Genomic DNA, 22,101 nt, shown 5'->3' with positions numbered 1-22,101 from the left:
AAAGTGTTCAATTGGCATTTCCCCATAAAGGGCTTATGTTTTACTTTAAGAAGAGCAACAATGGCCACCAGAGTCTTTGACTTTAGTCCTAAATATCACAATGTGAAGCTCTTGTTGGTTTAAGAGAGTGCTACTGTATATTAAAGTCAGTTTACTACTGCTTATATTGGTATTTCACTAAACTGGGATCCTCTTATCTATGATTTTTGTAACATTTATAACAAAAAGTAGTTCTTAAGGCTACAAAGCTTTTTCAGACAGATATTAGTACTAGAAAAGGAAAACACAAACCAGACTAAACTTTAGGCTATAGAACAGCAATCAAGTTATTCACAGCTTATCTTACAGCAGCTGGAAGCAGATAAATATTTTGGAATAAAAACTTCAAACAAACCTTACTCATTAAAAAGAGCTGTTAGATTTTAATTCCTCCCTAAACTTTCTATACACATTTGACAAGAACAGTTTCTAAGCTTTCATCCCAAGTATCTTATTAGTGATTGTGATGTGTTATACAGCTCTTTAGACAATACAGACAAAAGCTGTCAGGAAAACATGTCAATTTTCTCTGTTTATCTTGACCTTGTTAAATAATGTTTCTAGGTTAAATATTTATAATCAATAAGTGTCTCATCTTTCAATAAGACTTTCATCTTTCAGATGTGGAGATTTGTAGTAAACATCCTTTGAAAATTAAGTAAAGCTATTGAAGACAACTTTCACCAATAATCTGAACTGGTAAAATTAAGACAACCCAAGGGTAAACAGTTCTCTGACTGTGACAGCTCTCAAGCTTCTGCTCACTTCTCTTGCTTCTGCTCACTCAGACACACTCTTAGGGAATTTTTCAAGGGCACTTATGGCCCCTCTAAAATATCAGCCCAGGAGCTATTTTGCTGTACTGGGTAGAAAAACAAGCACATGAGATAGCTCAAAACAGGAATACAACAATTTTTATCCAGAACTGCAACATAAGCCACAGGCAAAACAAAGAGCCATGTTGAGATTTCACCTTACAGGAGGTTAATATCACCTGGTGTAAGGTGAACAAACACATCACAAGAAAGCCAAACTACACATTTAAATGTTAAAGAGCTCATCATGATGGAAGTTTGGAGCTCAATTTCCAATTTCAGAAAGACAAAGCCAAAATTTTAACTTCTGCTATACAAAGAATATTTTTGTTTGAACAGTATCTCCATCCAAATGCAAAGAAAGGTGCTGCACCTGTAAGACAGCTGCACATAAAGACTGACATTATTATATATGACTATACATTAAATCTATATCCTACAGATTGAAAAGTGCCCAATTTATGGCACAGTTTTGGAAGTGTATTCTTGCCTAATAAAATCAGAGTTTATTATCTCTGTTACTTTGTTCCCAGTGTTTCTTGATTAAAAAGAATCAAAGCCAAAATTTAACAGTGTTGCTTTGTTTTTCCCTTTTTCTTAAAAGTTTTAAGATAATGACAGATAACAACATGTTTGCAACAATTAAGTTCTTTGAGGACATTGCACTCTTTGAAAACTTAAGTTTTTTGTACAGGTCAGATAAAGACTTGCCAGATATATTCCTTATTATTTCTTTACACCAAAGTTCCCATCCTTTCCTTAATTTATGAGTAAATTTAATTTTTCTTTCAACAGCATGACAGGAGAAAATTGCTATGGTCAAGCCTGCAATTAGAAAAGAAGTGTGAAAAGTGCAAGTATTTGGTCATGTGAAGAGCATAATTTAATTAAACAAGCCATTTATAACACAGGAAAAGTTTGCTAAACATTTTACCACTATAGTTTCATTACTGAGGTCCGGACTTAAATGAGAAAAGCAGCAGAACTCTATTACCTGACTAGATTAAAGAATTCTTCCAAATTCTGCAGAGAAGTCAAAGATCATACATTGTACTGAGAAAACATAAGACCTTCTGGGGCACTGAGCAAAACTGAAAACCACACAGAAATAAAAGTGATCCTTCATTCTGGAATGAGAGTGAAAGAATGAAAATGCTCAGGTTCCTATGGCAGATATAAGTGGAAAAGCCCTGGATGTCAGCACACAGTGCTGCACTGGGAATTGGCCCAGCCAAACTTCACACCACTCACAGAGGGCTGATGAAAAAGGGAAATATCATTACTGTTACTTTTGTGTATATAGTGTATGTCTCTTCTTTCACTTCCAAAAGTCTCTATTTTTCTTTCTCCCTCATCAATATCTTCAGATGCAAATTAAACAAGAGAATTTACTCACTGAGGGACTCTATGGACAGCAGTTGCAGCTGTTTAGTTCAAAAAAAGAATGGGACAACTGGAAGATCTGAGGAATTACTGTGAGTCCAACAGTCAGACATCTTGGCTGAGAAGTGTCTGTTGAGACAATTTCCAAGTGTGTGTTGAAAAATTCCAAGCTGCATAAAACACCTGGATTATGTCAGACCTAACAAATCAGCAACTGCATCCTCTCCCAGCCATCTGATAAGCATCTGTGACAGCTGAAAACACAGAGTTCAGAGTGATGTCAGACTGAGCAATCTGAGCTCTCAGTGCAAAGAAACTCAAGAGTTGATGCTGCACAGTGTTTCAGATTCAGGAAATGCAACATTTAAAGATTACTTCCCAAACCAAGAACAACTGTACACAGTGCAAGGTGGTCATTTTGGCCCTCATGATAAAAACAAATGCACCACTGGGCTGAAATTGGAGAACTGCTTTGAAGAGAGATCTGGGTCCTCTTACTCAGTACAGTCAAAGGGAAAATGCTCCTGGTGGCCAAGGAATGCAGACAGTTATTTAGTATCCATGGATCATCCACAGAAAATAGCAGAAAGATAGGAAGACAGGTAAGCAGGAATTTTATCATAGAAAACATAACCACTGCTGCCACCACAGGACCCTTAGAAGCAGAAGAATATCTTCAGGAAATCCTGACCACTGATAAACCACATTAGTACAGTGCTACAGAAAAAAAAGTGCAAAGAGGAGCTGATATGGGAATACAAGCAATGAAAAGAACAGTTTAAAACAGTCTTTCTGCAGAGCAGTTTAGCTCATGAAGAGTAGAACTGCACATGACTAGATCAAAGCCTCAGCACTATTTGGATAAGATCTAACATAAACCAAGAAGCCTGACAAAAAACTCCCAACAAACCAAGAGCCCACACACCTTTTCTCCAGCTTTGAAGAGAATAATATTCTCTTCAATGAATGAAGGAAATAGATTTTTATTTCTTTGCATAATTTACTCAAGACCAAGACAGTAAATAATGCCTTATAAAAGTGATTTGGATTTATCTAAGTAAGACTAAGTGAAACGATTATTTCCCTTTGCTTACATAACACAGTAATGTAATTACAACATTTATATTGTCCTGGAAAGAGACCCATAATTTGGTGTGGCAGAAAAGCAAACCAAGCAAGTAAGAGGAGGCACAGATTAGCTTGTAACGTGGCAAAATTCAGAAAGGCAAAGGCTTGCCCCCACACAAACCCAAAGGGCCTCAAGAAAGTAACTGCAACTTTCATTTGTTCATTTTTACTTCAAGAAAAGTACATTTTGTGGTTAGAGTGCAATCGTAACACCAAAGCTGCCACTTTGCGAATCAGAACTGCCCTACAACTGTAATTACTACAAACTGAGGAAACGCAGGCCCTTGCTTAGTCAAGAATGAAGAAAAGTGCACAAAAATATACCTTGTACATTCAATTAATGTGACCCTCAGTCGACCTTCTGTCAATAGAAAATCCTGTATACAGAGGTCTCGATCTTCATATTCATCAGCTGGCGATACTTGACAAGGAAAAAATGGCTTGAACCTGAAAAATATAGAACAAACTTCTCTTAATTCACATTACACAACATGAACACACAAAAATATAAAAAAGGTAACAGACAATATTGAATCTTTAACACTCTTTAAAAAGGTAAATACTGCCATTCCTACGTATTCATTGATCAAAAGGAATGAGTAGGAGCTACTAAAGCTTTCTGAATGCAGCAGACTGGACAATACAAACAAAAATTGTTTCACAGAATAGACTGAGTAACATTTACTAGCACAGATAATTTTTAAGAATTGGGAAGCTGGTAAAAATCACATGGTATTTTTATGATTGAAAACATGATTTAACACAAGAGTCCTATTGTAGTAAATATCTTACCAGGTCTTTAAGTTTATCTGCATAAACATCACAGCATAGAAAGATGAAAATAGGCTATGACCCTAAAGCTTAAACTTTTTATGACAGTACTGTTGGTGCACCCTAATGAACAGTTCACTCTAGTTACACAGATTGATTCTTCTCTCACTTTGTAAAAACCTTTAAGTGGCTTTTCTTAGCCAGTCTTCTTGAATAAGAATAAAGTTACAGGTATTCTAAACATTTGCCCTTGAGCTTTATTTCCCTCACTGCAGCGTGCGATTCACAGGAAAAGCAGTTCATATTCAAGATAACTGTGCAAAACACTAACTATCTCACCACATAATTCTCTCTCTTTGATTAGAAAATGCTGAGTTATGAATACCAATTTGGTTTTTAAGTGATAGCGCTCTGGTGTTGGACACAGCCCTGATCTGAGGGAGGGAAGGAGGGGGAGAGGCTGCACAGCTGCAGCCCCATCACATGGCTGACACACAGAGGCAATCCCAACAGCAAGGGCCATAACCCTGCACAAAGAATGATATCACAGCATCTGTGCTAAAGCTTTTGGAAAAAAAACCCAAAACCCTCTTAGAGGGTATTCCTTCTTTGTCTTTATTTATTGCTCTCATTTCCCAGCACTGCCTTGTGCCTTGGTTTCCATCCTCTGTCACCGATGCAGCCTCCCAGCAGCTATTTGTGTGGAGACTCACCAACAGCAGGAAAGGAGCAGCAGAGCCTGCAGGATGGCTCTGCCATTTCATGAGAAAGAACTCTTTCATAAGCACTGTTTGCTCAACCATCAGAGGCATCTGCTTGTCACATTCGGAGATCACAATATGTTCAGGAAACAGTCACATGGAGCTGAACTGAAGAGTTTCAGAAACTCAAATAAATAATTAAGCATCCTTTAACTGTCAGCACACACTTTGGGAGGGAGCTCCATGCTCTGATTCCAGACACTTCGGTTCTGTACAAGCAACAGCCTCATACAGAGCCATGAGAAAGTAATTTCTTTTGTTCTCTTTGTGAATAAACACAACTCAACACTCCAGCTATTTTCCTGAAATCCAATTCAACTTCTAACTTTAATTTGGTTCCAAGTTTCTCCCTCATTAACTCCTTCATAAAGAAAACCATTTTGAAATATGTCGCATAAAAATACTCTGTTTTAAATACTTTTTAAAAAAGTCTTGAGCATGAAAAATATGAGGCTATTAAATCACTCTGGCCACGGTTTAGGTTTATGAGTATACCACAAACAACTAACCCAAAATATGCCTTGTTCAAGTACTGACTGATCTGGTACTTTACTCATGATCTTCCTTTATAGTTCCTGAATTACTAATGTAATAGCAAGCATCACAAGGGTAGGGAAAAAACACCAAGATGACCCCACTGTTTGATTCTGCACGACTTTGTACCACTTCAGGGCCTGGTCACCTCCCCACCCAGTCTCACCTCACGTTTCCCACTTTAAGCACAAGCAAGGGAACCCTGCTCCTGTTAGGAATATTTTACCCCCACAAAATACAAACTTAGCTCAGATTTTGTTAAGCAGAAAAGGAAGAGTTAGGCAAGCACACTGGAAATAAGTTTTGACTGAATAGGTACTTGTAGGTTTGAGCATTTTTAAGCACTAATAAACTGTTTTTCAGTTAGTACCAGCAACTGCCAATACTCCTTCTTCCAAATCTATTACAAAGATGGTTTTCCATGGGAGTATCAAACTAACAACAACCATTCTGAGCTTCAGTGACTTACTGAAACAAGATTTCTGGCAGGGAAAAAAGACAAAGTAAGAGGATTGAGTATAACTATTCAGTATTACCAGGTTACCATTAGCTCTCCCAATTTCTGCAAATACCAAGTTTAAAAGTGTTGGTATTTCAAAGGTCTTTTGCTGATGTATGCACACATCCTGCAGGCCATTTACCAGAACACAAACTTCGACACACCTATTTTATACACTAAAAGTAAGAACAGAAAAGCAAAATAACAGACTGAAACATTCCAGTAAGGATGCAGACATATCCACCTACACATTCAAACTAAAAACATCATCCTCAAGTGACTTCAGAACAAAGTGTTAGTACAACACACACTGCAAGCCTTTGCTGCAGCATAGAATAATGAAACAATCCCCAGAAAAAGCTATTTTCATTGCTAGATTAAGACAATGTTCATTTTCATTTTGATTTCTATTTTCAAAATCCTTTTAAAAATTTTATATAACAATGAATTAAAGAGGAATTAATTCTAAAATACCAATACAATTATATATATGAATATATAAAACACTTAGCAGTGCATGGGGGACTTGTGCAGCACTACTTAAATTTTCTATAAATACAGGATTAAAAGGCAGTCTCAACATCATGCTTAATTTCCAACAAGCACTTACATTCACATTCTTATCACAACTAATTTGCAAAATCATTAGCAAAAAAAAGGAACACATCATCTATTTCCATTGGCACTAGCAATGGACAAAGAGCTGAATATCTCATATTAAATGCATTTTTAATGTTTTAGTGCTGCTCTGGAGCCTTCCAAATTTATATCATAGCACTTAGCTATTTAATTTACAAAGAGTTTGTGCATTTCCAAAATTAAACATTGGACAAATTACTATTTCCTGTAGATTTCAATTACATACTAGGGAATTGAACAGTTGTCAGAATATTTAAGTACAAGACAACACTATTTATCTGGAAAGACTTTCTCACTGGGAGTTGGTGAACTAATACAGACCCAGATGGGCTGCTGGTAACAGGGTGGGACCATTCCCTAGTGCTGTAAAACCACACGTAGGAAATCCATGCTCCCAACAGGTCAGGAATCACAGGATCTCCCATCTTTTTCCCCATGGTAGGAAAAGTCTGTGAACTTTTAAAAGCAGGGCACACCTTCTTACAGACCCATCATCCCTCTCCTTCTGTTTGGCAGGACTGCAGCAGGCCAGGAATGGATGCTTTCTCTGCAGAAAGTCTTTAGAAGTGCTTTATATTAAATGCTTATAGTGCCTTTTCAACTTGTTTTTATATTATCAGTGTCCCTCCACAAACTCATCTTATTTGTCCAAAGGTCTGAAATTCAGACAGCACACTCTTAAGAAAAAGCTAGCTAAAACTTAGCATTAATATGAAGAGGAATATCCATCAATCAAACTTCATGTGATATTTTAGCAAGTGAAAAAACCCAATCCTACAGAAAGAATATTTAAAATAAGCTGTGCATAGTGAGTGTTTCTTAACAAATATTGCAAGATACAAAGAGCAAAAAATTCCCCCTTCACACGAGGAATTGGTCAGATGATTATACAGAAAGTAATTACGATAAAGTTACTGAATTAATATATAGGATTAAAGGTAGACACTAAAATAGCACCATACTAAGCTCTTCCATATACAAAGCACAGCAAAAATGTTTCCAGCCACTGCAGGCAGTGTCTCCTTGACGTGAAGGACTTCTACACTCCGTTCATGCCAGACTTCAGAGTCACTCCAGTGGCTCATTTGCTCTTCAGTGACTCACTCCCTCTCACCACCACCTCCCTCAAAGCCTAGATCAAAAGTGTATCCAGAAAAACCCCAAGCACATCAAGCTTCTTTCCTTCCCTTCGAGTGCTTTCAGCCCTGGAATGGGGAGAATTCTCCCTTCCAGCTGGCAGTTCTGGGAGGCAGAACTCATCTACTTGGAACAAGTCTGGATCTGGTGATTTAATTTTAAAGATGTCTGACCTACATTCCCTTTAATTTAAATTCACTATTCTGTGATTATTGTTTTGTGGTCCTTTAGCCAAATTTTAACAGAAAAGAGGACAGAAGTCTTTTGTACCTTAGTTTAATTAACCTATTCCCTAAATTAACTGCTTGCCTTAGTACCTACTTAACAAAAATTTTAGCTGTATAAGGAAATCTATTGAGAACTAAAACAAAATCAATTTATCTGGTATGATAACCATATGCTTCTGTGTCTGCACATTGCTTCCGTTAAAAATATCCAGAATCACAGTTAAAAAACCAACAATTGTTCAGAGCTGAACAGAGCAAGAAACAAAATTCAGAAGTTCTCAGTATTCCATCTCCTGCTTGGAGAAGTACAAAGTCTTATGGTTTCATTTCTAAGTGCAGAAGGAGGTGCGATCTTGAAGAGCTTTCGCTAAGAAGTGAGAATATTTTTCTAGACTATGTTATAGGAAATGTTTCAATTATTCTCTGGTTTTATAAAGGAAGTTTGGTATCTAAAACAGTGTTTAAAATTACTGAATATCAGTTTAAGACCACATTAAACACTGGTATGATATGAATCCCAGCATTACTATACTGACATAAAGATTAAACATTTTCAGGTTTGGGAATTTTCAAGTTACATTAACTGAACATTCAAATTTTAATAAAGAGCAAGACAGATTTTAAACCTCAGAAGAATCCATCAACCAAAAATGCAAGCATCTTCAGCATAAAGCAATTTCATTGCAAGTCTTAATCTTCATCTAGAATGTTAAGCAAAATTCTATCACAATCTTAAGAGAGACTGCATTTAGAAGATTTCAATTTTGCAAGTGCTACTGTATGTGAAGATTCTTTTTTCTAAAATACTGTTGAAAGAATAACTGCTGGATTTATTTTCAGTTTGGGGATTAATCAAAAGGTTCAACTAACTACGCAACAGAATTGAGTAATTTTTAGATTGTGTTTTTCACCTGAGTCACAGAAACACAAGTCAGGTACTAGTAAAGCATGGAAGATTCAAAGAGGGATTGAGACCAGATATTTTAAGATATAAAGAAGTCCTCTATTCTTACACTGCATGTAATTTAAGGTGAAGTTTTACTTCTACAAAAATTCTAAAATATTACAATCCACTTCTAAAATTACATGATCACCTTAGTAAGATTTTAAAAGTGCTTTAAAAGTGCAGCTAATATTTACTTGTCAGGTATTATAATGTAAACAGCTTATATAATTCTTCACACTGAAGACATAAAATGAGGTTTATCCTTATTTTGAACAAAAAAAAAAAAAATAAATAGTAGCAATACTGGTTCCTCTATAGATCTTGTTATAGATTTACAAAAGCAATTCTCCAGCTTCCACTAATTTCTCAAGGAATAATGCTGCAGAACTGCATCAGTATTCACACTCAGGGACTTCAACAATTCAAATTACAGTCGATTTCTATAACAAATAAGACTAATTTCAGCTTTACTCACAGCCATGAATATCTGACTTACAAGCAGCCTGAAAAAACCTCTGCAATAAGATGGTGTTTATTTTCTAGGAAGTTTTATGGTAAACTGCAAATCAGATCTAGTAATCCACCCACTGTCTTACAGGATATTCTGCCACACACATGTAGGAGGCTCATACACACAAGGTCTCAATATATGAACAGTCCCTTTTTTTTTTTTAACCAAGACCTCAAAAGCAAAAAAAAAAAAAGGCAAGGATTGCACTAGTCTTTTTTTTTTCTTCAAAGAACCTTCACACATTTCCAGATTCTTGAAATAGTCTTTTTTTTTTCTCAGTATAACCAAGAACTCAAAAGAAAAAAAAAAGGCAAGGATTTTACTAGTCTTTTTTTTTTTTTCTTCAAAGAACCTTCACACATTTCCAGATTCTTGAAATAGTCTTTTTTTTTTCTCAGTAATTCTGAGGTATATCTTGTATCACACATTTGAGACAAGACACTTCCCTAACTTCAATTTGTTCTTGACTTCCACAAGAACAAATAAAGGAATAAATGCAAACAGTCTAGTAGCTTCTTCAAAAAATATCATAGATTTTTTTCTTGCTTATATGACAGAAATTACAAATATAACATGGACAGTCTTAATGATATGGTTTTACTGCCTGTATTGAAATAGCCACAGGTAAAAAAATCTATCCAAAATTTCTCTCTAATCATCACAAACCAGATCAACTTGACCATATGTATATTCTTTTGTATTTCATGAACACTTCCCAAATTCTAAATTCCAAAAAAACTGAAACAGCTTTGTTAACTCAATGTAGTCAATGTCTGTTTGATCCCTAAGTTTTTAGGTTCTGTTGATTCAAATTAAGGGATGAAAATCCTACTGTAATTCAGACAGGATGAAGACAAAATTTCCCAATTCTAACCAAATGTCTAACCAAAAAGCCTGAATTGTTGTGGCTTTGCTCCAAATGGGACAAAAAATACAGAATGTGCTTATGTTCACGTAGAGCTGAAAGAGAAGTAGGTGTGGTTTAGCAACCAGCTTTTAGGCATTCAAGGAAAACAGTAGCAGGAAAAAAAATACAAAAAATAAAAAGCGCACACACACAAAAAGCAAATAAAAGCCAAGCCACCCCAAAACTCTACCTTCAGCCAGCTGGATTAGAGGTTGGTCCCAGTGACTGAGGCAAACATTTGCTTTTGCTCACTTCAGCACAATGTCCTCCCATAAGGAAGTCTCGAGTGTCTACAAACATCACCTGTCTGCAATCCTGGTTAGAGCAAAAAGATGATGATGATGTTCTATGAGAATGTCCTGTGAGAAGTTCTGAACACGACTCACTCGTTGGGCTGAGGAGTTTTAATCCTCTGCTCTAAACCCTAGCCTATATGCATGTGAAATAGAGACATCTCTTAGGCTGCTCAGACTGAAAACAACTGTCTCACTGCTGAAAGCAGTCCCTGACAGCTGTAAACCAAAAGTGAAAAAACATTTGTATCTGCTGTAAATTCTAGGCAAGAGAGCTTCCCAAGGTTTATCCTCACTCCTCCAGTTAGTTTTAAAAATGCTCAGACTGCAGAAGCTTCTCTTCAATCTACATTTATCAAGTCACTTCTGACAAGACAGAAGATGCTCCAATTCCCAGCCTGGGAGCTCAGGCTTAGCAGCAGCATTTTCAAAGCTGAGATGACTGACAGCTCACCCTGAAGCTGGGATGCACACAGCTCAAGGACTGCAGTGGTGGGGAGGGCACAAACGGACCCAGGGACACACCACGGCCATGCACTTGCCAGCTGTCCCCCAAGCAAAGATGACACCGCAGGCAAGTCACAGCATTTTATTAATAGACCCACACTGTAAACAGGATCAAGTAACACAGAAGCTCAGGCTGGACATGACCTGTGGCACCACTGATGACAATCAAACACAGGAAGGGTTTGGGAGGTTAATTAACAGGAAGGATTCCTGCGCTTTCCAAATCCTGCATCACTCATGGCACGTTACATTTACGACTTGTGATTACATTTGATAGAAGCAGCTGCTCAAATTATGGATTTGGATACTTTCTCTAATTTGCCCTTCATTCAGACGAACAGAGAAATAGAAAAAACATCTGAGTTTTTGCAGAATTGTTTTAGAACAATACCACTGCCTAACACTGCTGTTCCCACCCTACCTCCCTTTCTAATTCACTGGGCTCTCTGTTTGGAAACATTAGGCTTGTTTTGTTTCTTCTAACATATTTCATCAAGTTTTGTTAGCAACTATGTGGTTATTCTTAAAAAAAAAAAAAAAAGGCAACAAAAAAACCACACAACTGTTGAAGTTTTTGGAGTAATTTCCCCTGGTTAATTACTTAGGAACTATTCACCAAGCCAGATCATTCAGAGGTGATCCAAACACTACCAGGAAGCCTGGTGCCATGCCACCACCAGACTGGGATCTTCCATTTCTACTCTTCCTATTTGAGCTCAGGCAAACTGGAAACATGGTTTAATCAAGATTTAAACCATTTACTACAAAAGTCACATTCATGAAAAAATCCATTTTTACTACTCAATGGCTACTACATATAAAACTTATGTGACAGGATATTTTTCACAGGTTTAAGTATAATTTAAAGCATTTTACATACATGGTAGTAGCTACTACCAGTATTACTATCTTCATTTCACTGGCAAACACCACATAATCTTGTACTTAATGGCATTACACAAGTATATTTCAATATTTGTACACCTTTCCTTCTGAGTGAGCATTTTTCATAGCAATGTTGCCATTGACACTGACACAGGAAAATATCCTGCTTAGCATTAGGTCTCAGTAAAAAAAGTCAGGAACAAAGTATGTAAGTATTATGATTTCCATTAGATATCATCAGATAATTTCTAAAAGACAGAAAGTAAGAAATAATGTTTTTGAATTTACATCTCAAAGTGCCCCTGTAAGTTTTTCAGCCAGAACAACAAAAAAAACTGCTAAAAAATTAATTCCCAAGTGATTATCCTAATTTAATTTTATGCTAGTCATATCTGGCAATTAATTACTGCCTTTGAGTGTGTGTAACAGTCTGATTAACTATCAGTGGCTGATCACTGTAATACACTCTATTTCAGATAGAGCTTTATGGCATCTTCAAAAATGTGTGAACTGTATTGCTGCAGTAGAATTCCTCATGAAACAGCTTTAATGGAGGGGACACTGCTGCTCACAGGCCATTCTGCTGAGCTCCAGCAGCACCGAACAGCAGAATTAAGATGTTATGAAGGTAAGTTGTACCCAACAGCTTTAAAGCTAAAAGGAATTAGAGCAGCTGTTAGGGAAAAAAAAAACAAAAAACAAAAAACAAAAAAAAAAAAAAACACAAAACAAAAACAAATCAAGCAGGCTCTCCAGAGCCCAACTCAGGGTTGAACATAATTTCTGTGGGTTTTTTACCTCACAAAACTTAATGTTTTCCCTCTCTTTCTTTTATTCTCTGCTACACCCAGCATCTCCTGGCAGTTTGCAGAGCTGTGTTTGGCCACAGACAGGTCTAAAACACTGCCAGCCTCCAGCTGGATCCTACAGGAAGCATTCCTGAGAGGACTTAACTCAGGCAGGGCTCCACAAGGGTAAGAGTCCTTCCAGAAGGAAGGGTGTGCTTAGGGAATCAGATGTACCCAAATGGCTTTGGGAAAGTGTAGGAATCTTCATCACCACATTGGATCATTACTTGTTTTCTGGATGAAAGGATGGTTTGAGATCGTCATGCAAAGTTTTTTGTAGTTCCACAGTTTAGGGATTTTAACAGACTGGGGTAACACAAATTATCTATTAATGTAACCTACCCATGTGGGTCGCTAATTTCTCTCCATACTCAGTTTAGAAAATAAAGCTTATTAATTCTAGAAGTGTTACAAGTAAAGTCCTTTACTACACTCCAAAGGAAAAAAAATACTATCAAGAATACACAAATGTTGGAACAGTTTTAAATCAAACAAGTGTGAACATGAACTGCAAACACAGGAGCATATTGGGTGACTTTAGGCCATCTCTGCAGGAATGCAGAACAAGCAGTTTCCCACAGAAAGCCAGAACATGAAAGGACCAGCTCCAATAGCGAATCCAGCAGCTTGAGGCTGAGCTTCACCAGCACTGCAGTGCTCCACCCCACTAAAACCCACTGTCCTTACCCAGGCTGCTTTTAAGAGCTTTCTGATCAAGTGCCATTTGCCAGTGTTCAGTGCCATGTGACAAGTGGGGGACATTAACCATGCTATCTATGACAGAGTCTAAAAATCTGTAGAAGGTGCTTCAGAACAGCCCAATTCCAGAGCCTGAACACAGCTGTCTGCTCCAGCAGACAGGCTCAGAACCTGCCCACACATATAAAAGATTAACTGTTTCACGCATTTAATATATATAAATAGGTTTGACAAAAAAGCCTCCTGCATTTTTACATCCAATGAGCTACTGAGAGCTGTATTAGCTACAGATCTTCACAGGTAAATTCTGTGCCCTTTTCCTTGAATTACTCTCCTTCAGGAAAACCCAGTGTTCAGTGCCACGTGACAAGTGGGGGACATTAACCATACTATCTATCACAGAGTCTAAAAATCTGCAGAAGGTGCTTCAGAACAGCCCAATTCCAGAGCCTGAACACAGCTGTCTGCTCCAGCAGACAGGCTCAGAACCTGCCCACACATTTCTTAGAATCCACACATTTCTTAGGGGCCTACAGCTCTATAAAGTGATTGATTCCTATATGATCTATATTTTGAAACAAGTTACCCTTAAAAAAAAAACCACTACTACTGCTTATTTCATATTTATTTAAATGCATAAAGCAGCACGAATTAGGACAACTGAATAAAAAGATCATATTTGAGTTCACTGAGCAGCATGATCAGTTCAAGGGCAGAGTCCAGATGAACAGAAATGTGGTCTCAATGCTGGTGCATGCAAAACATCATCAAATACTAAATAAATCTCAGCAAATTTTTCAGAGTCTTTATTCACTATCCACATGAAAGTTCACTGCAGGACTAAGATCAAGTAACTTCTAATACAAACCAGCAAAGGATTAAACAAAGTAATTCTCTTTACAATATTATTGTACAGTGTTCTACATACTGGTGCAAGGAAGAAAAGTTGGAGGAGGTCCTATTTTCATGTCAGAGCAATTATGCCTACTGGATTTCTATCTGCAGTAAAGGCAGATAATAATGACCAAAACATATTCCTTTATCCATCACTCCCTCCAACTGAGATTTTCTCTTTGCCCCACACCTCTGGTCTCCCAAGTTTTTCACTAATCCATCTCAAGTCAGTGATGTGTTAGTTCCTCACCCTTGTAGGTAAGAATACAAAATATAAGATTTGTTGACTAACCACAGAAAAAGGCTCACTCTTAAGCTGGAAAGAATGCCACCTGTATGCCGGGAAATGTCTGGTATGTAGCCGGTCACTCATTCCTTCTGACTTTACCATGAAAAAGTTTCAAACTGGCATTCTTTCAGAATTCAATCTTTCCAGTATGAAAACTCATGAAGTGCTGGAGCTGGGGAAGATGACTAAAAATGTTTCAAAACCCTTAGAACCAATGGATTTGAACTTGCTAGCTACATAAGATTTATATACAGCCATTGTACCATCTAATTTCATATAATCTGAAGAAACTTGTACTTAGTGACCCTCCAGAAATTATGTATGCCTGAGATGGGGCCCTCCCAAAAAGAAACAGTAAAAAGCTCTGCACTACCAAAATCTTCCTTCTACATGTAGCAACCTTAGAAAAAAATTTTAAAAAAAGAAAATATTTGCTGTTCTGAGGTTTGCTTGTGTTCATTGTGTGTCAGGTTGCCTACAGACCCATTTATCCAAATCCTGTAAGACAAAGCAAAGCTGCCTGTGCACTATTAAGATAATCTTCCAAGCATGAACTACTGACTACAGACAGATCTGCTGAGTGAAATTATCTCCACTGTGCCATGAGCAGAATAGTCTGTGCTGGCATCATTCAGGGCAGCATCTCTGGGACAGTCTGAAAATCAGTGCTGCTTTGCCATCAATTTTTGCAGCGCAGAAAAGGACTCAGATTCTGGAGGTTTTTTAATGCTTTTGTACAGTAGATGATTTTTGTACCTAAAATAGGCATAGCATTAAAAACCCCAATAAACAAAACCAACACACAAACCACCCTTCTTTTGGATCAGCAGCAGTAGGAATGAGAACTTCAAACAGGAGTGTTTTACAGATTTAACTAGGGAGAGATTCCTATCAACTACAGTAGAAATCCACTTAAAAAGAAAAACCCTTCCTTTGCAGCAGCTACAGAGAAAGGTCTCTGAAGCAAAGACATGATCACAGTCCCAAAACCTGATTATTTCTGGTACTCCTGCCTCATCATATGAATAATACATACTTTTTTTTTTAAATACTCTTTTCAATCGCTCAATTTCCTCATTATGAAGTAATTTCTATTGTAAAACACATTTCAAATCAATAGCTGGTTACATTACTTCTAGACTTAAGTTTTGCCAAAAATAAGAAACTACTATGTAACTCTCAAATTGCATTCTATAATGGTAAATAAAAATAGGCTTGTCTAATTGGTCTTCCCAGAGAAATTCAATATAGCCCCAGCTTCCAAATAAAGCATAAAACTGTTTAACATGACTAAATATATTGCAAATGATCAGTTCTAAGGATAATTCAGGTTGAAAGTTGGCCAGAGGAGGTCATCTAAACACCCAATAATACAGAAATGGTAGAAGCAATGCTTTATGAGAATACTTACAAAGAAAAGAAAGCTATTCGTCTCTGTGGTAGCATGCATTAAAACAAAGCGAACAGATTTTCTTAAAGCAGACTAGTATCAACACAAAATAGTTGGGTTTTTTAATGTAACAAACCAAGAAACAAAGTGTTCCTAAAATATACAGAACTGACCCACTGCTTAGAGTCTGAATGGGTGAACTTGCAAGATGCTTAATTTAAGGGAAAATTTAAAAAAAAAAAAAGGCACCTGTCAGGTTTTTTTACATTATTGCTAAAGAAATACCAGGAAGTTAAATTCTGGCAGAAGAAGGACTTTACATATACACTTTGTATCTTCATTATGGCAAATTGTATTTTTACTGCCTAGAAGGAACCCAAAACCCAAACCTCTCCAAAACCTAAAAGCAAGAGCTGCGCAAAAGAGCAAAAATGAACCCAACTATTAAGAACAGGCTGGACACAGCACAATCAGAGTACTGATAAGCCTGAGGTTACAGGGGGCACAGCAAGGCTGTCACCATAAGCAACTTCATAAAAGGTTAATGAGCAAGGTAGAGCTCATTAGAGAACTAACACAGATGAACCCAAGACTACTGCAACAGCACCATCAAGCAAGGAGACAGACACCTGAAATAGTCCTTAGTCTGTGCCTCTAAATCCTATTAACCACTTTAATAGCCACTGTTAAAAGGACATGATAAAGTTAAAACCAAAATGAACAGTGTCTAGCATTAAAGAACTGTTTGAGTGCATACAGTGAAAAACCAAAGGCTGGACTCAGGTTACAAGATAAACTCCACTTTGTGCTGATAACATTCACTGCCCTGGTCTATTAAAAGAAACCTACATCAAAACAAGGTTGTATTAGATTTTCCCCATCTGAACAAGACACTGCTCTGACATGCCAAAATGCAGAAAAGCTGTTTGCATTTCTATTATAAAGCAACAAATACATTAATATTAAATACAAAATTCTAACTATTGCTATTATCAACAGAATTGCATAAATTCTTTATCAATGATGACAAAAAAAAAAAACACACACAAAAACAACCCAGCCTACATTCACTGGATTTTACCAACAGCCTTACATCCAGGGATTTCCTCAAATTCTACTACACAAGACAGACAATTCCCATTCAGTGGCAGAGCAGCTACAAAATAGGGTGTTTTGCCAGACACAAACACATTTATTAAAGAGAAAGAGAAAAGTGATTACATGCTATTAGAGCAAAACACAAATTACTACTTATTAGTTTAGACATAAAGCACAACCCTTCTTTTTCAATTAGTAGACAATTGCTTTTATGGAGAAAAATGTGCATAAAATGCTAAACAAACTTTAAATGCACTTACTAGGTTTCACTGTCTTTCCCTATAGACTCTCAGGAGTGCAGCAGGAATGCAAGATGCATTTTCCTACTTTCAAGGTACAGTTATGTGGATCACACAAAGTCTGTAGATAAGGATGACACCAAATATGATCTTACTCATCACTGCTGTGCTGCATAGATTTTGTACCTAACTGGAAAGAATACAAAGTACTTGAGTAGTAATTTGGCTGTAGTTACAGACAGTGCACATATGAATACACATTTTTTAAATACAGTATTTTTTAACTAAATAACAAGGAGGCCAGGATCTGTAACACAAACTCAGTTATAGGAAGTTCAAAATCAACTGCTGGCAAAAGTTCTCTTCATATGCCATTCACCACCCGGTAATAACCTAGAAGTTGCCTAATATAAAAGACAAAGAAAATGGCATCGTTTTATATGCTAATTAAGATCTTGAAACAAAATAAAACTCTTTTGTGGGCTTCAGTGTGGAAGCCAACAGAGTAGCAAAGTGCCCCTTTTAACCAGATGAAGAGAGAATTTCTCACACTCCAAGTACTTTTGTTTACAATGTTGTAATCACTGTTAGTCAAAGTTTTATTTACAAAATTACTTGAGCAAGAGTAGTGAGACATCAAAAAGGTTTTGAACTACACATGGAAGCAAATACTATGTACTTAAGGACATATAGGCAATAGGGAAAAAACTGGGAGAGAATAATCACATTTCATGTAGATGAGAATCTTTTAAGCTTTAAGTAAGGTAAGATGTTAAAAAGCAGTTGTGAAATTCCTGACTTTCTCCTAGATATTCTTTGCTAAGTAATATATTAGCATACCATAATCTCAAATCCAATGTAATCTTACAATTTAAAGCCCCACTTTTGCATTTTATCAGCAGGGACTTGATTTTCCAAACCAGCTTTCAGTAACACCTGAACTCTCAGCTCTGCCACCATGTAAGAGTGTCCTGTTACTACTCAGCTGTTACCAACTTTGGGGATTCACCTGCCTAAACTCAGCTTGGACATGGCTGGGGAAGAATTTGTAGTTTTAGTCTGTGTTCCACAAAACCTTGGGCCCCTGTGGACAGCTCAAGGTTCCCACCTGAAGCTGTAAATGTCACGTTATGGACAGCTGGACACCAATGAGCCAACCTTCCTTCCTTAGGACAAGTCCATTAATGTGCACTGAGCTCTGTGTCCTGCCTCAGTGTCCCCTTCACGACACGGGGGGTTGGAATGATACCTTCAGGACACGGCATAAAATGTACAGGTCAAAAGCACCACAGCAGGGTTGGACACTTTCACTGAACACAGCAGGGCTACCAGCCCACTATCTAGTGTGAAAATCAGCTATGATACTGCATTTGCCTCTGAAGCATTCATAGATTCACAACCCCTTTAACCACAGAGAGCATTTTAAGTTAACTGTTAATTCGTCTTAGTTTTAGAATTATTTATGCTTCATATATAATTCTAAGTGTCAGTTACCTTCTATCATCACACTTCCCATTTCTGTTTCAGGCTCTGCACTCTGTTTCTAACCTTATTTGCACACATGCCTCATGCACTCTTTATGGCAGCAGAAAGTTTGAGAAACATGGGGAAAATTGACTGTCTCCAACTAAACGATGAGAACACCTCACTGTCCACGTGTCCAAGTGAAGGTGTCTGTCTTCATCTGCTGAAGGGGAGGAGCACATCATCCATCACCCTAAAAATTTGCCCAGGGAGTGCAAAGTTCATGTGCTCTGTCTAGGTGTGCTGAGAGTGCTGACTCTGCACCACGACTGTGCTATCCCAGCCTCTCCTTTGGGCTCCTCTCCACTTTACAACTTCACTCTTTCCAAAACAGTAACAGAATGGAAGCAAACCCGCCGTGACAGCTTCCCTGCTGCCCAGGGATTGCTCTCTTCTGGAGAGCAGTTCAGTACCTCAAAACTTGAAAGGACCACTACATTACTCGAAAAAACTATTTTTTGCCTTGCCAGGGCTATCCAAAACTTGGATATTTTAAAAATCCACTTTCATGAGAGCACTTATAAATTCAATTGCAGGGGAACCAGCTGAAAAGTCTTCCAAAATTACACCACTACAAAGCTAATTACTCTTCAAAATTCAAAGAGGCATTTTCAGTTACTCATCTCTCATGAATTTCAGGGAAAAGGCTTATTGCAGAAGAATGTTGTAAACAAACCTATAATCCTTACTTAACACGTAACAAAAGCTAAAAAGAACAAAAGAGAAAGGAAACGTGGTATGCTGAGAGTGGTAAGACACAACAGAAAGGAAACACAGTACCTGAGCAGTGGTAAGACACTCAATATCAGTATCAGGGGATAGAAACAAAGCGAATGTGCCTCTTGCCACTTCTGCTACAGAATGATCAGTGCACATTTCATTATATTCACTATACAATGCAGTCCGTGCATTTGTAACGTAAAATATGCTATAATACAAAGAAAAAACAAACCCAAAAACCCAGAAGGTCCTTCAGAGTTTTAGCTACCACAGCAGTGGTGATAGTTCTCTTATCAACTTTCAGACTTTCCCCAAAATTTACTGAGGGAATTAAGCAGACCAGAAAAGAAGCAGACTGCCTATATCATGGGATCTCAAAAATATTCCTTAGACAGTGAACTCTACCTTTTCTTATATTAAGTAATAATCACCTCACCTCTAGAGGTAAGCATCAGCCACAAGTCTTGCCCTGGTGGCTCACCAGCGGCAGAAGCTTGGGAGGACACCCCAAACGCACACTCTCCATGGAGCCATCCTGTTACCTTTTCCAAAGAGAGACATCATGGTCTTATTGTCACCTGACAAGATCCCCTAACTTTTCACACGTATTGATTATGCCACTTAGTTACACCCAGATGAGGGCATGGAACAACCTCACTGTGCAAGGCTTCTTCACCTGTTATAAACGGAAAATGATCCTTCCTTTCAGGAAAGCTCCTGCCAGCAGACAAGCAAAGTACCATGCTAAACACCCATTAAGAGCAAAACAGCAATTCTGCTGCACACCACCCAAAGTAAAGCTGAGGACGCAGACTAACTCACCTGATTTTATAATTGGGTAAGGTGTGCTTGCGCTTAATGACTTTCTTGAACTGGTTCACTATGATGGAAGTGAGCTGAGGCATGGGCCTCCCTTCGAACTGAGACTTCACCTCAAAGACTATCACGGGGTCGTCCATAAAAGAGAAGGACCAGTGTGTGAAGGGCAGGCGGGTGAAGACCAGCTTCAGCCTGCCCATCACCCGCGAGATCTTCACGAAGAGGTAAGCCGACTTGCCGAACACCAGGTCGGCATCGATGGCCAGGTGGAAGCCACCATTGTATTCCAGGTCTACCTCAAAGCCCAGCTCCTCGGGACAACCCTCCTCATTGCAGGCCACCGGCCGGATGAGCTTCACGGACTTGAAGACAGGCAGGACATCGCCCAGAGAGACCTCCCTGAGGCTGAGCCCCTCCAGCACCTTCCCTGTCATCTTGGCCTGGAGCAGCTCCTCGAACTCCACCTTGATCTTCTTGATGACCCAGTCCCTGACCAGGGCAGTGTCCCTGAGCTCCCTGAAGAGGAAGAGGAAGATGGCATTGAGGAAATGGCACGTCTCCTCGCGGGAGGAGGGGGCTGGAGGGGGCTCCGGCTGCTGCGGCGGCGGCGGCTGCGGCTGCTTGGGGCCGAGATCGGGGCCCGGGGCGGCGGCGGGCGCAGAGGCCGGGGCCGGGCTGGGGGCTGGCTCCGCGGACGCCGGGCCGCCGGCCGGCTCCGCGCTCTGCAGGTATTCCCTGAGGCCGTGCTCGGGCGCCACGCGGGTGTAGACGATGCCGCCGTAGGCTCTGTCCGCACCGGGGGGCTCGGGCTTCCTCCTGTAGACGAGCAGGAGCTGGAGCAGGAGCGTGAGGCAGCAGCCGGCCAGCGCCGAGAGCAGGATCACGTACAGCAGCGGCATCCTCGGGCCTCCGCGCTGCCCCGGGCGCGCCGCCCTCACCGCGCCGCCGCCATCGCGGGGGTCGCGCCCGCGCCCCACCGGCGTTTAACGGCCGCGGCCGCCAGGGGCCGCCTCATCCGGGTCCCCCCCGCCGCCGGCCGCGGGGCGGGGCGGGACGGCGGCGGCAGCCAACCAGCGGCGCCGGCGTCGCCCTCCTCGCGCTCCGATTGGCGAGACAGGCGGGTTACGTCATGGCGCCGGGAGCCGCCGTGGCGTCACGGCGCGGCGGGAGCGTGCGCGCGGGGGGGGGGGGGCTGCGTGGGCGGGGCGGAGGCGCGCGTGGAGGGGTCACCCCCGGCCGTGAGGGGCGGTGCGCGCTCCCGAGAGCCGTTCTCAGGGCGCGCTCCCCGAACTCGCTCCCCAGACCCGTTCCCAGGGCGCGCTCCCGGGGAACCCTCTCCCGGGGCGCGCTCTTCGTGCCCGCTCCCGGCGCCCAGTCCCCAGACCCTGTGCTGGGGCGCGCTCCCGAGACCGCCCCCTGGTGCGCGCTCCCCTGATTTGCTCCGCGGGCACAGTCCCGACAGCCGCTCCGGGCGCGCTCCCGAGGCGGCCGAGGCCCGGCGGCCGTGCCCGGTGTGGCGGTGGGGCAGGGGAGGAGGGCTGGGCACGGGCGGGGGACGCGCCGCCCGTGGGAAGGTGGCCGGAGTCGGGGGCACTTGGT

The 22,101-nt window shown here is 40.0% G+C and overlaps 1 protein-coding gene across 1 annotated transcript in view; it reads right to left on the bottom strand.

The window, feature by feature from the left end:
- Positions 1-21,524, bottom strand: part of PDZD8 (PDZ domain containing 8) — a 52,737-nt gene extending 31,213 nt beyond the window's left edge. The window contains exons 1-2 of the mRNA XM_041461356.1: positions 20,506-21,524; positions 3,690-3,812 (exon numbers count right to left, since the gene is read on the bottom strand). Coding sequence (XP_041317290.1) covers positions 3,690-3,812; positions 20,506-21,401 — 1,019 coding nt within the window. The 5' untranslated portion in view covers positions 21,402-21,524. The remainder of the gene's footprint in view (positions 1-3,689; positions 3,813-20,505) is intronic.
- Positions 21,525-22,101: the final 577 nt, after the last annotated feature.

Source organism: Pyrgilauda ruficollis, unplaced genomic scaffold (assembly GCF_017590135.1).
Source record: "Pyrgilauda ruficollis isolate IOZ18807 unplaced genomic scaffold, ASM1759013v1 scaffold15, whole genome shotgun sequence".
NCBI classification, from domain to species: domain Eukaryota; kingdom Metazoa; phylum Chordata; class Aves; order Passeriformes; family Passeridae; genus Pyrgilauda; species Pyrgilauda ruficollis.
The sequence above is the reverse complement of the archived record's forward strand: the minus strand, read 5'-3'. Positions and strand labels throughout refer to the sequence as shown.